Here is a 15,316-nt window from a genome sequence, read left to right as displayed (position 1 = left end):
TTTGTTGTCATTAGCAACCAAACGTTCGAACCTGAGAGGCTTTGGTTCGCCCAGATAGCTTTACGTTAACTAACATCTACGCTTTAAAGTCGTTTACTATAACAACAATGGACTCAAGTGTGTTGTCCTATTCTTTGGAACTCGTTGCCGGTAGCGGGAATACTTTAAGCGTTGAGCAAAGAGCCGCTCTGCAGACTTCTGTGGTGCTCCTGAAGAAAAACTACAAGTTCCACCGCGTCTTGTTCTGGGGCAAAATATTGGGAATAACAAAAGATTATTTTATCGCTCAGGGGAGAGGAGAAGATGAGATGCAGGATAAAAAGAATCTCTATAGGTAATATAGCCTCATCTGTGATTCTGTGTCTTTGTAGCTAAGTTTATGTCTGCACAGTGTGACATAACATCACCTGTGTGTGTGTGTGCGTGTGTGTGTGTGTGTGTGTGTGTGTGTGTGTGTGTCCCCTTTGGTCTGCAGCTTCAACTGCATGGACTGGTTCCTGCTCCCTCTGGCCACAGACTCTATGATCGAGGAAGTGACCAAAGCTGCGAAGAGTCGCTTCATCGGAGACCCCTCTGCTATGGAGAATGAAGTATGATTAATACTGTGTAGTGCAAGGGAAAATATTGACTCTCAAGCGTTATAGTATTCAGTGGTACTTCATCACAGCATGCTTAAGTGTTAAATTACCTAGTGGGTAGTTAATGAATATAAATCCATCAATCTACTAATACCCAAAGAACAATATTTTACCACAGCAATATGCTGTAGAATGAACAAAAATTGCAGAAGAGACAATGTCCTACCTTTGCCAAAAGATATATCACGGCTCACAATATCTAAGTTCAACTATCTCTGCAACAAACAAGTGTTTTACTCATGAAGAATTAGTGCAAAGCTGTGTTTCATTCAGTAATTGGCAGATGATGTCCGTACAGCCGTGTAATTCCAGTTCAGAGAGTGACTGTTCTTGGTTTCAGACCACAGTCAATGAGGAAAGCAGGCTGGCAGTGACCATTCATCAGATCGATGAGGAAGCGTCTGTGGTACCACGCGGTGCCTTGGTCAAAAATCCACATGGCCTCGTCCAGATCAACCGCAGCTTTGGTGGTAAATATGTATCACTCTGTCACATGGCGGCTGGGTGACTGTGTCTCAGTGTGGAGTGTCAATATTTTCTGCAGCATGTGAATGACTTTGAGATGTTTCATAAGGTATACTGTATGTATTTATTTCAGTTGGACTGGATGCATACGATAAAACAGTTTCAGAAATATTTTATACACACCTCTTTAAATTGTGCCTATGTATATTTTAACATCATTCCGGGGTATAATTGCATCATCGTTGCTGTGATTTAGTTTGAAATACTTACCAATGTGCATTGTTTTTGTTTTCCTTAGGTCTGTCTCACTCAGAAGCAAGGAGGCTTGACAACTTCCTTCACTTCAGCAAAGCAAAGAATCCTAAGAAAAGCGTCCTGGAAGTGGGTGTTGTGAACCAAACAATCGACTTCCTGGATGTACTCATGGATGACATTCCTAAAGGTGAAACCACAGAGTTCAGACTATTCCGGAATGTAACATGTCACCAGTCATATCTTTGCTTACTGAATTGGTTGCAACTATTGAAGTACACGGACACATCTTAAACAAGCCCTTATTTATCTTATGATCGCTGAGATTTGAGAGGTTTTGTTTAGAAAACTACAGTCTATCAAACCAGTACAGAAAGATTATGATCCATTTATACATGTCTATTTTGAGCAGTGGTATTAAGGCCTTCACAGTGCTCTTTGGAAATCATTCGTGTTCCAACTGCCATGCTACATACCAACTAAATGATGTGTGACATTAGCACTAATCATTATGGTGATTCAACTGACTGAGAGTCAAGTGAAAACTGAGTCGTTTAAACAGTCAAATGAGTCAGTTAAGCAGGGTTAAACTAAGCAAAGTCATCAAACGTCTGATGGCATCAACCTGCCATGATGGAATAGGTTTCTGGGAATATGTTGGAAGAAATTTAGCATGCAGCGGCCTCTCTGATAACCAGACGACTAATGCTGGATGAGGAATGTCTGGGCTCTAGGATCTGGTTTCATGGCCAACTTACTGAGAGGCTGTTCTCAATTTCTTCATAGGAAAATTACAGATAATTATGATATCATCATAAAAACCAGACCAGAAACCAGTACATGGGAAGAGGACCACCTGACACCAAACTGAAGGGAAATGATTGATAGTGCTGCTCACATCTGTAGGAAATCAAACTACAACAATTCAAGTAATATTACCATTTTAGGCAATTTACAAATGACCAATTAGTATGCAGAGCACACAAGTGTTGCACATTTTCGACGTTAAAAATGTAAGTGCAGTATGACAATGGATTTGAGACCAGCTTTCCTGCTTGTATGGTATTTTTCCTTGTAGTTAAAAGCATAAAATGATGAGTCTTTCAGGTTTGTGTAGTCGCATCCTGGTGGGAAGCTCAGCTGTTTAACAGTACTACATGTGTTGGAAAAATCAAACCCAGGAGGCAAACGATAAGCAAACATGGATACTGTGAAGATAATCTGAATTTAGTCGTGTTTAGTCGTGTCCAGCAAGTTTTGAGGTTAGTTGCTTAGCTGAATGTACTCCAGGCTGACGGAAGTGTATGGGTGTGAGGGAAAACGCAAAAAACGTTCAACGCCCATGACCAAACATGCAACAGCTGTTTGATTCATTAAGAGGGCTTTCACATGTGTATATGTTTGCGTGTCATCACTGCAGCAGACATTACACAGCTGTATGAATGCCACACTAACTGCAGCCGTCTTAACCGGATCGCATGCGTTTGCTGAGGAGAATGAGTTACCATATTTCAAACGGGCCTCTGGAGAACATGTGGTATGATGTATCTCCACTAAAAGACAGGTGCTTTCCTCTGAGACCCTACGTTGTCGTCCCCCCCCTTCTCTACAACAATCTTGCAAACGGTTTACAGCTCCTGATTTACAGCTCTGGGTTTCTCCTGCGGCAGTGTAGTTATGACCTGAAACATGTGTTTACTTTTAGTTGAATCATACTTTGAAAAAGGCAACAAAAAAAAAAAAGTGTTCAAAGAACCATCTAATTATCGAAATCATCTCTCTTTTATGCAACAGCATCAGAGGGCTTTTTTGTCTACATTATTACATAGCAGCAGATCAAGCTTTTGTTCTCAATTCCCTGGGACCGACCTGGTCACACCCACACATATTAAGGAACAGGTTAGACTGTAAATATCAAAACGCACAAAAGGTTGATTTATTGGATTATTATCCCTTGGCTGCCTCCAGAATTTAATCATCTTGGACTGACTTCCAAAGATCTCAACATGATGTGGCAGCCTCCTCCATTTAGCAGCAATTGTTTACAGCAAGCCTGCTTTGTGTGTGTGTTTGTGTAGGATCATGGAGTCTTCAGCTTGAATGCGCCAGCAACGTGTGTGTGCTTCGCAGCCTGTTGTGGCTTGGCCTAACCTTCTTCCATGTGCCAATGACGCCACAGCACGGATACATGTACATCGGTGATGGGAAAAAGAATTTGGACCTTCCCTTCATGCTGTGAAAAGACACATCTTACACACGTGTCTCTGTTGTTCATATCAACCCTCACAATGTATTTTGTGTTAACATATTCTAGGACTTTGTTCGTTTTGTCCTAAAACAAATAAACTAAAAAGAGCACAGTTATGCAATTTGTCTACAAGCTTTTTGTTGCATTCAGCTCTCATGTACAAAAGCTGTTCCTTTACAGTAACACACGTTACGAGGCAGAGTAAGCAGACACATTTTATTTGCACATCTGTGTGGCCTTGCGTATACACAGTCAATATACCACCTACTTTGAAACTGTTACACTGACCCAGTTGTTGCCCACATTAAGTTGTCGCAGTGTTCACTTCAAGGGCTTTTTGAAAACCAGCAGAGATGGAAAAAGATGGTTCTGGGTCGGGGCTGAGCATGCTTCATTAAGAGGGTGACGCATCTTGATAAACAAAAAGATAGAATAAATACAGATGGAAGAAGCTTTTAAGCCCTTTCCCACGGGGATATCACAAAAGTCAATCCACTTGAAACTGCGTCTTCGCATTCAAAAAGGCCCACCCACTCTCATCCAGTTGCTGTACCAATTTGTTGGGCCTTCTGTCCTTCAGTGTTTCATAGAAACTCGCTTGACACCGTAGCGCACATTGTCCTTGAGTATTGGGTCGCCAACATCCATGCGCTTCTTACACCACTTTAGCCCACTTCTATATATGGGTTTCACTGTGTCAATGGACCAGCGAGTGAGGTATCTGTACAACAGAAAATCATTGCTAGTTTCAGTTGCACTGAGACTGGTGCTGACAATCGATAGATCGTGGTGGGAAACACACATATGAGCAGAAACACGCGTGTACATTACCTGTTAAGTTGTGGCTTGGGCCTCTTTGGGACGTGGCCCTCTGGAAGTTTGGGTTTGTGGTCAGGGAGCAGACCTTCAACACAGGGAAACACAGAAGTCACATGCTTGTACTTCATTTAAATGAGTCCTCAAAAACAGATGTTAGTAAAGCAGGTCCAAAAAGGTACAACAGATTAAGAATTTGATGGCTACCATTGATGTTGACAGATTATGAATGAGAAGGTAACTTGAGTTTGGTGTGGACAAAGATTCAAATACACAAACGAGGGGGCAGGCAGTAACACTGACCTGCTCTGTGAGCCATCTGAACACAGATGGCAATCTTGCGATGCTCCTCTGGACAGAGACCAGTGATCCTCTTCGGCATCATCCCTCCATCTGACCTGATGAACTGACTAAGCAACAGGACATCCTGGAGGGGTGGAAACAAAAGACGAGAAAGCAAACCAGACACAATAAACATGCTGATGCACTTTTCAGGACGTCTGAGATTACTTTGCTTGTCACATTCCTGTAGATGCACTTACCGTGTAGTTGTATTTGTGCTGCAGGTTCCATCTGTAGATGGGACACTTGGCTGTGGGGTTTGGAGGCTGTGGTCCTGCTGGAGCGTTCGCTACTTGTCCCTCAATCTGACAGTTGGGGATATAATACGTTACGGCAGGTTCCTTGTCAGGTTGACAGAATATTTGTGCAGTAAGAGAAAGTGATTTCCCCCTCTCCCACTATCCGATCTAAGTGTAGGTTGCAGATGCGTCCCAGTGCAGGTTAAAGGAGTTGCCGTTGTTGCATCTCCTCATATCTGACAGAGACGCTCCTTTTGGAAAACAAGCTGATACTTATGATTCTGTGCTCTGATTTGCAATGATGTAATGGGCCTGCATCCAAATAGAGCAGCCGCTCTGAGCGCTTCAAGCTGCAAATACCGCCGCTTTGTATCATAGCTTAAGGGTGCCTCGGTATCAGACACAGAGGGGCGTGACTGTGGCGGTATTTGACGTCCTCGGAAAGAGAGCAGGCTGCACACCCTGCACGCTGACATTGGCTCAGGGCTGCACACCCATGTCGGGCCCAAAGGCTCTTTTCTGATGCCCAGAAATGTCCCAAACACAGCAAAATAAGAAGACATAAAGGCAGAGGGCAGGCTCTGTGTAGATACAGACACCACAACACAGTTATAGTGGGACGTACGGGATGACTGAGAGGGATTACTTTTTTTATCAGTCTATACATTGTTTTTAGCAGAAACTGCTGCATACTACACCTTTAAACATCCATACTAGTTATCTATTTGGCTTTTAATTTGTTTCTTTAGTAAATAGCCTGATATAACAATGCAAACCATTATTATATAACACATTATATATGTGTACATATATCAGAATTCACTTAAATGCCACAATAAATACTGTGATTTTTTTTATTGTGCTTCCAACTTCAAAACACTGTGTGGGTATCACAAATAAAACTAAGTGCTTATATAATGTATATCTAACAACCCAATAAATCATTACTACTGGGTTTACCTACCGTTGTTGTTTTACCCTCCTGCTTCTCCACCACTGTAAAACAGACATTTCATGACGTTAGAAATATAAATACCAAAATGTCTTTACTACTTTCCTGTTATGGTGCCTACTTAGAATGTGGTTAGATGAGGCTACAGTTATAAACGAATGAATGAATGTTGTTGTTTTTCCTTAGAGGAGCATGCTGTATGCAGGTCTAAGATGAAGTAACTTCTGAGCTGCCTCTAATCACTGTCAGTGTCTATAAGTTAGCATGCTAGCTACCATTAGCTCATCTTACATTGGTGCGCTATAATCTTAACGGTTGCAGATAAATCTTACCTTGGCGGACCCCTCGACTCTGAATGGTTAACGCCGGTAGTTTGGAAACATTTATCCTCTGTTGGACCTTCACGTTCACTAATTTCATGCCCGAAAATGAGGTCCACGCAGACCTCAGCATACTGCGGGCTGCCATGTTTACGTCCCGACCTTCGCCTTCGTCTCTTCCGGTCTGGTAATCTCGCGAGAATGAAAACAGCGACACTCGCGGCGAAGACCTGTTATTACATCGATGGTGCTAAAGACCAACAAAAGTCACATTCCAACAGAAAGTAGGTTATATAAGTAAACTAATCAACTTAAATTCCCCCCATGTACGTGTATGACATGTGATTGTGTTTAATGAACTGGCAAATGGAAATTAAATTTCAAATACAGATGAATATAATTATAACTATGCATTATGATCCTTAATCAAAAGATTTGTCTCAAAGGACAACCCATTGTAAGCCAATATCTAGAATACATCTAATGAATCTGCCACAAAGCACAAAACAAACTGCAGCACGATATCAAACAAAATTAAACACAAGGGGGGAAATCAATGAAGACACTGCATGTTGAAAAGTATAGCCTATCCAGAACAAGGGAAAACTCCCAGGAAAACGTGAGAGTGACATCCATATCACAGGGCCTGGAGACTGTAAAGCTAGAATGTATTCGTCTGCAAGGAAGATTTAAACATAACGTGCCAGCGCGGGGGAAAATAAATCCATTCTGCGATAAACTGCAGCATGTGGATCCGAGAGATACTCTCATCCTTGCGCTGCTTTTGTTTAGATGCTCAGAGTTCATAACAAAGATAGCGCCACGGCTCATGGTTCCTTTCATACCACGCTCATCTGATGGAAGTATGAGAGGCACCAAGAGGAGCAGCTTAGGAACATGCCAAACCTTTGTTGCAGAAACTGGAGGATACAGGTAGATTATTCTTGCCACGATACGGAGACTCAAGGAAGATAAAGAGTTTGATGTTTGATAGTGTTATCATGAGAACCCTATGCCATTGTACAGTCGTGTTTTTGTTAGCCATTTTTCTTATGGCTTAATCTGTTTGCACAAAGAAAGCACAAAGATGATAGATGATACTAAGCTGCAACAATAGATCTGCTTACAGAAGTCCATTCTTCCATACAGTTGAATACATTTATGGAATTTGTTCCTGTGCAAATTAGAGCTGTATGATACATTGAAGCACAGCCACTGTGATACTGTCTCCCTTTGCAGGATCTCCTACAAATTTATGGTGCAGATTATTCCTTCCCCTGTTTGGTTTGGTACCATACAATTATTATCTTTATGCAAACAGTTTTCCTTTCTGTCCTCAGGGTAGGTCTCAATTTTCCAAACAAAATATAAATAAATAAATATGAAACATTCAGTTGGCTATGAGCGTCAATGTACAAGCAGCATTCTCTCTACTAATATATTCTTACTGATTTAAGCGTCATTGCAAGAGCAATGTTTCTACGAAACGTTGTTTGTTGTGAAAGTACGCGACAAATGCGATTCACATAGTAATGCATCAACAAACAGAAGAAGAACACTCCAAGCATCGACGTCAACAATGCACAATTTTAAGTATTCAAATATCGGCTTCCCAAGTGTTTTATGAGGAAGGATGTGTGTTTGTCAGACCCAAAAGGAACACGCAGTGCATTTTGGAGAAACACTTAATGTAAAAAGACATGTTTGTTTGTTGTAGGGTACCTTTAGGCTTTCGGAATCTAGCATATGGAAATGCCTTTTTAATGAGAGATGCTGCACGTTGTAGACAGTAGAACTCATAGTTGTTTATTTTCTGATATTGCACAAAAGGATTGGGATAACACGATGTGCACATACAGAGTGAAGATTCCAGTAAAAACAGCGATAATAGAAAAAGTGGAGATCATCTTTGTCGTGACACACGCCAGACACAAAGTAGTTCTTGTAACAATTTTCCAAGCATGTTCCCAATCATGGTTGTTTGGTTTCAAGGCCCAAAAATAATTGGAATCATTTCTTAAATGCCATCTAAACTGTGGAGCCTGAAAGAGCTGCACACAAAGATGCAAATGGAACTTCTGTGCCCGTCTCCTCTACGGAGCAGAGAGTAGATAGATAGAGATTACTGTCAACCCGGTGCCACAAAGGGAGCATTGTCTCAGTGATCAGGTCCCTTCGTCAAGGACACTTAAGCAGTCACATTCCTTGAGAGAAGCCCAAAAAATGGCATTTAAAGTGTCTGGCCACCTCCTCACAGGCTTTGATATTCAAATGAAACATGGCCCTGTACAAACAGGCGCCTCAGCTGAGGAAGAAGGGGGGGAGTAAATCAGATAGGAGTTCCCTCAGATGAAAAGAATTCGTCTGACATTTTCACAGCGAGCGCTGAGGGACGCTGAAGCAATGTTGGTTCGATGTCATGGTGGGAAGTTATTGCTGTGTGGAAAAGGTTAGAGTTTTCACCCCTGCTTCCTTGGACAAACTGCTAAAACGCAACATGGAACGAGCAGAGGAGCGGAGACTGGCGCGAAGATGAGCGGTCCACGGTCACATCCCACGAAAACAAATCCAAAACCACCCGGCGCATTCCCCTTTTATTGTCACACTGGTCAGTTTGTTTTGCCTTTAATATTTTGGTGAAGACTCACAGGCCCCCGGGTTATGGTTTCTGCTGAAGAGTCGAAACACAAAAAGACCTCCAGGAGGGTCATGTGGGGAAAAACCGTGGGATCTGAGAATTCGGTTGCTAAAATCAAAATCACTGAATTACACAATCTGACTGTTCTAATGCTTCTCTCTGCCGAGTGTTTCCTAAGGTGAAGATTTCTCTCAGTGAGAGCCAAAAGTTTTTCAACAGAAGGTCTCATTCCCATGCAGATGGAATGTGTGGATTTGCTGCCATCCAAATTGATGGGCACAGTTTGGTATGCAATTAAGGCATAGCTGTCACTAAGAGGCTTTCCTGGGTGATTAACTTGTAAGGGCCGTTGCATCCAAGGAAGTCAACTGAACACAATTAGCCTATTTTCAAGAGAATGAGTTTGGTTAAAGGCCCCCACCTTGTGTAAGATGAGGTGAGAGGAAAGAGGCTCGCCAAAGCAGACAACTGGAAACAAGAGACGCAGGTTTCATCGACCGGGCAGTGGGTCTCAAGGTCTAGAGTGACATCCAATGCGCGTTTATAGCTCTCATGTTGGGTAAAGCTTTCTTGCAAGTGACACGAATCTTCATCCCCCCCCCCCCCCTCCTGCCTCTTCTATTTCTCAGCCCCCTTTGCTCACTGCCCTTCCGGCACTCATTTGGGTGTACGTGCTAAATGGCACTGGCTTCTTCAACCAACCCACTGCTCTTTGAAGAGGCTCTTATCCCCGTTTTTTTTTCCTCCGCTTGCAGAGTGCCAGCTTCTATCCTCTCTCTGACACACATACTCACACACAAACACATGCTCCCCTGCATCTCATATGCACGCTTTATATATGGCAATCTGTACAATTTTCACGCAGGTTGCATTGCCTGCAATACAATACAAACAATAGCTCCTCGGCTGCTGAGTGGTCCTCTTCAAATGTTTGAAAACATTTAGTACTCTTTGCATTTTTCTTTTCCTTCGGTTGAGTTGTGTTTGTAACCCCCATTGGCTAGCAACAAGGAGGATCAATGCCTCATACTACAAACAAAACATGGAATCATTTTCCGTCCATCTGTTTTTGATGAAAGCGTCATGTTTAACCTGTAGGAACAGCAACAAAAAAAAATGTAACCTATGTTTCATGTAAGCTCTGAAGGAAGCTTTAATGTGCCACAACGGCCCTCTCATGCTGTGTGGATTTTTGCAGCACTGCTCAGATTAGTTTCCCACCGCGGTTGCCTCTGCTCTTAACTTCCTCCTTGTGCATGTTGCCATGACGCCCGCAGCGGTATTCTCACTTAGACCAGATTTCCAGTCAGCTGCAGTCCCTTTTACTAAGAGGCCGTCTACAAGTGGAACGTGACAAATGAGGTGACCATTCACTTTTATGGAGCTTCCAACTGTTCATCCTGTTTGACATGCTTACGATGTATGAATTTTACTATCTATTGTAAATTCAGACCTTCTGCAGCTGATTTGTTGGCCACTTAGGGGCAGCACAACAATAACACAATATTGACCTATGATAACCTTATTAAGTCAATATGGCCTTATTAACGAGGAGTGGCATATATCAACATTGAGCTGACACAGAGCAACATTAGCTTTCATCTGTAGTCAACAAATATTAACTCTCCTTTTAGCACTGTTTTGGTCTCCACCAACTCCTTCATATAAAGATATATCTGGTTCTTTAGCGATAGATTGCTCCAATATGTTCACCAGCTAGATGCTAACAATGATAGCTTTTTTTGCCGGAAAAAGCTGCCTGCTGTGACTGAATATATAGTATTGAATGAATCAAAGCATAAAAAGTTGGGGGTCGTAAAACCAAGACAATGAGCTGAGAGATTCTAAAAAGCTCCGTAGAGCTGAGGGGAACTGCAGAAACAGGTATCACTATGATCCTTTCATACACATAGTCGTTTGATCCATTGCCAAAACTCAGTTCAAGCAGCTTTAAGACAGTTCTTTTTTCTATAAGTTCTGTGGGAAAGGCCTACGCTCTGACATGACAGTTTGACCCAAACCAATGATATTTGTGGTTGCCTTTAAATCATTTCTTATTTGTGAGATGTGGTGCCATGGTGCTTTTGACTGAACAGTTAAATGAGTTTTTGCTGACATCTCCATCTCGCGTCTCCTACTTATTTCCCCACTGCGCATTTCATCACATGCAGGCTTATCTCAGTGTGGCCTTAATACCTGCCACTCTTCCCCTCTGTATATGGGTCAGAAATTCCCATTGAGAAATGTGTCGGTTTACTTTAATGTTGCCTTTCTTGTCTACATCTCAAAGTGTATCATACTTATTTCAGCTAAACGTGAGCTAGCTTGCACCCTTAACAATGGGGGTTGTAGCAGTTTATATTTAATTGAAATATCAGTCCCTCAAGGACATTTTTATGCTTCATTCACCGGTGGATATTAACGCTTGGGTTGTTATGAGTTGTAACTTTCAACATATGACGATGTTGTGTCTCCAGAAGAGAGGAAGTGAAAGCAGCCGATGTCTGGCTGCTCAATACCCTCCTTCACGTGAACCACGCCTGGCTTGTAAAGAAACCCGGTGTTACACAAGGTCACTTCAGCATTTCCTTCCCCCTCATTAGTCCGTCTCCTTTTCCCAGTGAAACTGGGTGGACGTATTGAATGGGATTGACTGGAAGGAGGCTGAATTGTGGACAGGTGGAGCCCAGCAGGGGGCAGTGGTGATTGTCAGGTGCAGGTTGACACAGTGTGCCTGAAGCAGCAGCCAGTCGGTGAGACCTTGGGGATTAAATAATAAAACTCATTCAACTGGATGTTCAAGGGTGCTACACACAGTTTTCATAACTTAAGTTCAGTTATTGCATCTAATTGGGCAAATGAGGTACTAGTCATAATTATAAACCTTTAAATAAACTGTTTTACAAATATTAAAGGAACAATATTTATGCAGGAGTTAAATATCTACAATCTACAAGTGGAGTAAGAGCAGAGAGACTTAATGACTTTCCCATCAGAGCAATATGTCTCCTGATCTACAAACCCCCTCTTCTACCAGCGAGACATGTTATAGGCTCCCTGATGGGGTACATGATGTTTGTCCCTTGTTCTCTTCCTTTCCCAGTCGGGGGTCATTCATGAAAACAACTTGAGACCGTCTTTTATCTTATTTTTACTACACTCTTTTTTGTTGAATTTTAACACCGTGTCCAATACATCTTATCCCCTGAATGAGACTGTAAAAACCTTACTGTGTGTGTGTGTGTGTGTGTGTGTGTGTGTGTGTGTGTGTGTCCAGTCTGCCTTCGCCACGGTGAGAAGAAGCTGTACAGTGAACGGCAATCAGTCAAGAGTTTCTCCAGTCTTTATGCATCGGGCTTAATTAGGAGACATTTTCTTAACACAATGAGACATGATGCAACAAAAGAGTGGACGCTGAAAAGAAGCAAACCTGAAGTCCTTCCATCTCCCACTCTTCACTTCACTCGTATGTATAAGGACTGGGCAGTCAAACACAAGGCAAACTCTCCAGTAAAATTCCATGGCTGGCAAACACAGCAGTAAGAACAGTCAGAAAGGAAGAGCGGCTTTTTTTTACAAGAGCTGCTTTGTCATCAAGTGGAAGCGCACTCACATGTTTAATTCCTTCCATTCACACCAAAAGAATATCATTCAAAGTAAGTCTACATGTTTAATGCTCCTCATACCCCAATATGATTTATGGTTTCAGTTTTCAGTTTTCAGTCTCTTCAAATCGGAATACCCGCATTCACTGTCTTGCTTTAAAGGGGGACTACGTAACTTTTGCAGACATTGAGGCATCAAGACGCAAATAATAAGATAACTGCACAAACTTGTCTTGTATCATCTACTTTACATAATGACATAATTAGGCAACCTGACGTAGAGCTGCTGGAACAAGGAGACACTTGATGCTCTACAACCTGCACGAGACAGGGTTACCAAGCTAGAATTACTGCTAGCAAGCTAATCCGTTAGCATGTTCACTGGTGGTTGACAGCATGAGCTATTATTACAAAGTTATCTAAAGTAAATAAAGCTTCGCCAAACTGGCTGGTGTGAAGAGTTTTTATTCCAAAAAATGTTTCAGGAATTCATCATTGATTAAAGTCTGTTTATTCATCACAATGGCTCTGAGCTGTGTTCTCACACAATCAGATATTTCCCCAAACATTATGAACACGGCTGATGAAGATGAATTCATATTATGTTTGCGTGACCATCATATCATCACTTTTTCAAGCGAGGTGACAACAAGTCTTTAGTTTGTTTTCTCATTATCCTCACTAATGAAACACTTGAAAATGTTTCCTTTGTTTGAAGCACGCTCTGTCAAAACGTTTTTCTGGGGAAGCTGTTTTGTTTTTCACTCTTTACCTTCTAGAGTCGACCTAACACAAGTAACGAAGAGTCATCAAAACACTACTAAGCAAAAATTCATGCATTTGCATTGTAGACAGTGGACCGTGTGTCACCATTTTGTTATCTGTGCTGCATGCAGTAAAGTGATATTACACCATATTCTGCATACCTTGGACGGCCTTAAAGCGATGATGATTAGGAGTTTTTTGCTGGTCATTCTGTAGATCACTCATTTTTTACTTTTAGCTGCAAAACCCATATCTTCTTAAGTGTTGTAGATGAGCTTATGATGGAGGCGTTCACCAAATTTTAGTCTGTTCTCCAGATGTTTCACATATTTGAAATGAATCTGGCTATTTTACCATTTGCAGTGTCTTTGTTGTTAGTGTTGGATTGCTCTGTGGGTTCTTTCTACTTGTGCTGGTTCTGCAGAACATATCTTCCTCGACACCTCGGCATATTGCCACCTTGGTTCTTCTGCTGCCGACTCAATGTAGTGCTCAGCACTTTCACGACTTTTCTATTCAGTATTTTATGATTGATTATCTGTTATGTACTTTCTTTTGGCAATGAAGGAAGCCAAACCAAGGAGATAAAGCCATTTCCCATTTTTTCCCATTTTAAATTTTTTGGTGCATATTGTATTTATTTCGTCTTAGAAAAGGGCTCAGTATTTAACATCTGGCTGCCTAAGAAATAAGACATAAATTCCCATAAAAGAAAGACAAGCATGAAATAACATCCAAGGGAAGAACTTGGAAAGGAAACAAGTCAATATTATGATTAAGAAATCCCCTACAGCTCACAAGAATCTCAGTGCTAATAAAAGTAATCTCCAGTATCTCACTCAGCACTCAAGATCTGTAAATAGACACAGTGGACTTGCTTCGAGGAAGGTGTCAATTTTGTAAAACATTGTGTAAATTTTGTTAGATCAGATTGGGTCACACATTTCACCCTTAACCCACGCTGTTGGCTGCTGAGATTCAAAAGTGCAGACTTCCTTTCCCCCCGCTGAAATACTTGATTAAGAGAATCTGTCCAACTGGCAAGAGCCATTTTACAAATATGGGATGTTTTTTGTTTGTTGTGGTGAGTACAATGATCCCAAGCACCAGGAGCTCACAAGGGACCTTCATGGGCTGTGATTAGGGAAATAAAGAAAAGAATTAAGGAGGCTAGTGAACAGTGAGGAAACACAGAAACACAGTGATGTACCGGGAAGAACAAACAAAGTCCTCTCAGCGGATTTAACTCTCTTTATGTCTGATAAACACCCTGTTGACAGAGACTCCCCTTATGCTCGCACAGGGATAAAGAATAAGCACAAAAGCATCAAAGACTCTGGTCCCCCATGTCCCCTACATTTGATCAGTGTCTCATGTGCTCTTTTATGTTTCTGACCCCACAGCTGTTTGAGAGATGGGAGACTTCTACCTGTTTTTTTTCTAGCAAGAAAATTCTTTTCACTATAAGTAATGCAGTTAATATGGATATAAACAAAGCTTCTTATTTAAATACGAGTGGTATCACTACGTGACTGAATCCCACAAACTAGACCAAGACTAAAAGTCTACAGGCAGACTAGTGGCTCTATAAAGGCTACAGCTGTGTTTTGCGCTAAATGGTAATGTCAGCATACTAACATGCTGATGTTAGCGTGCAGGTATAATTGGTCATAAACCAAAGTATAGAGTGCTGCAAGAGTCCTAAAACTGGGAAAAGAGTTACTATTTTTGCACTTCTGATTGCCTCGTCTGGAAGTCAATGGGTATTTTGAATGAGTTTTTGGTTAGATGCCTGAAATAAGGCCTGTGGTTAACACACGTTTTTTCCGACAACATAAAATACGTCTAGCTTGTATGTCTCTTAAAAAAGGCCTGTTTCTGTGAAGTGGGTAAATGAGACAAAACGTCACGCTGATACTGTAAGTCCGTCTTCAAAGCCTTGTTGTGCAAACTCAAGTTTATGTTTGTTTATAGCCTAACGTTAGCATTTTACTTCAGCCGATTGCATTCACGCTTTACGCAGTCAACAGACGACT

At 41.7% G+C, this 15,316-nt stretch overlaps 2 protein-coding genes across 3 annotated transcripts; one reads left to right on the top strand and one right to left on the bottom strand.

Annotated features, from left to right (window-relative positions):
- rsph9 (radial spoke head component 9) lies at positions 1-4,000 on the top strand. 2 transcript variants are annotated; one of them, XM_031866274.1, is made up of 5 exons: positions 1-334; positions 476-590; positions 937-1,108; positions 1,402-1,545; positions 3,434-4,000. In XM_031866274.1, the coding sequence occupies exons 1-5, from the start codon at positions 108-110 to the stop codon at positions 3,592-3,594; spliced, it is 819 nt and encodes a 272-aa protein (XP_031722134.1). In that variant the 5' UTR covers positions 1-107; the 3' UTR covers positions 3,595-4,000. The 2 variants fall into 2 exon arrangements, with proteins under 2 accessions (XP_031722134.1, XP_031722133.1); XM_031866273.1 differs by having other exon boundaries at positions 979-1,108; positions 3,434-3,996.
- mrps18a (mitochondrial ribosomal protein S18A) lies at positions 3,806-6,440 on the bottom strand. The gene is made up of 6 exons (XM_031866275.1): positions 6,285-6,440; positions 5,965-5,996; positions 4,962-5,066; positions 4,723-4,846; positions 4,435-4,507; positions 3,806-4,324 (listed from the first exon to the last, which is right to left on the bottom strand). The coding sequence occupies exons 1-6, from the start codon at positions 6,418-6,420 to the stop codon at positions 4,180-4,182; spliced, it is 615 nt and encodes a 204-aa protein (XP_031722135.1). The 5' UTR covers positions 6,421-6,440; the 3' UTR covers positions 3,806-4,179.
- Positions 6,441-15,316: the final 8,876 nt, after the last annotated feature.

This window comes from Anarrhichthys ocellatus, unplaced genomic scaffold (assembly GCF_004355925.1).
Source record: "Anarrhichthys ocellatus isolate YVR2014 unplaced genomic scaffold, GSC_Weel_1.0 scaffold34, whole genome shotgun sequence".
Classification (NCBI taxonomy): domain Eukaryota; kingdom Metazoa; phylum Chordata; class Actinopteri; order Perciformes; family Anarhichadidae; genus Anarrhichthys; species Anarrhichthys ocellatus.
This window is presented reverse-complemented; position numbering and strand designations above follow the sequence as displayed.

Excerpts from the sequence above, each read along its gene's own strand:
- rsph9 (XM_031866274.1), top strand. The coding sequence starts at position 108 with ATGGACTCAAGTGTGTTGTCCTATTCTTTGGAACTCGTTGCCGGTAGC. Across the intron at positions 335-475 it reads GATAAAAAGAATCTCTATAG|CTTCAACTGCATGGACTGGT; the intron begins GTAATATAGCCT and ends TTTGGTCTGCAG. Across the intron at positions 1,546-3,433 it reads CATGGATGACATTCCTAAAG|GATCATGGAGTCTTCAGCTT; the intron begins GTGAAACCACAG and ends GTGTTTGTGTAG.
- mrps18a (XM_031866275.1), bottom strand. The coding sequence starts at position 6,420 with ATGGCAGCCCGCAGTATGCTGAGGTCTGCGTGGACCTCATTTTCGGGC. Across the intron at positions 5,067-5,964 it reads AGGAGGGTAAAACAACAACG|ATTGAGGGACAAGTAGCGAA; the intron begins GTAGGTAAACCC and ends CCCAACTGTCAG. Across the intron at positions 4,325-4,434 it reads CCCAAGCCACAACTTAACAG|ATACCTCACTCGCTGGTCCA; the intron begins GTAATGTACACG and ends TCTGTTGTACAG.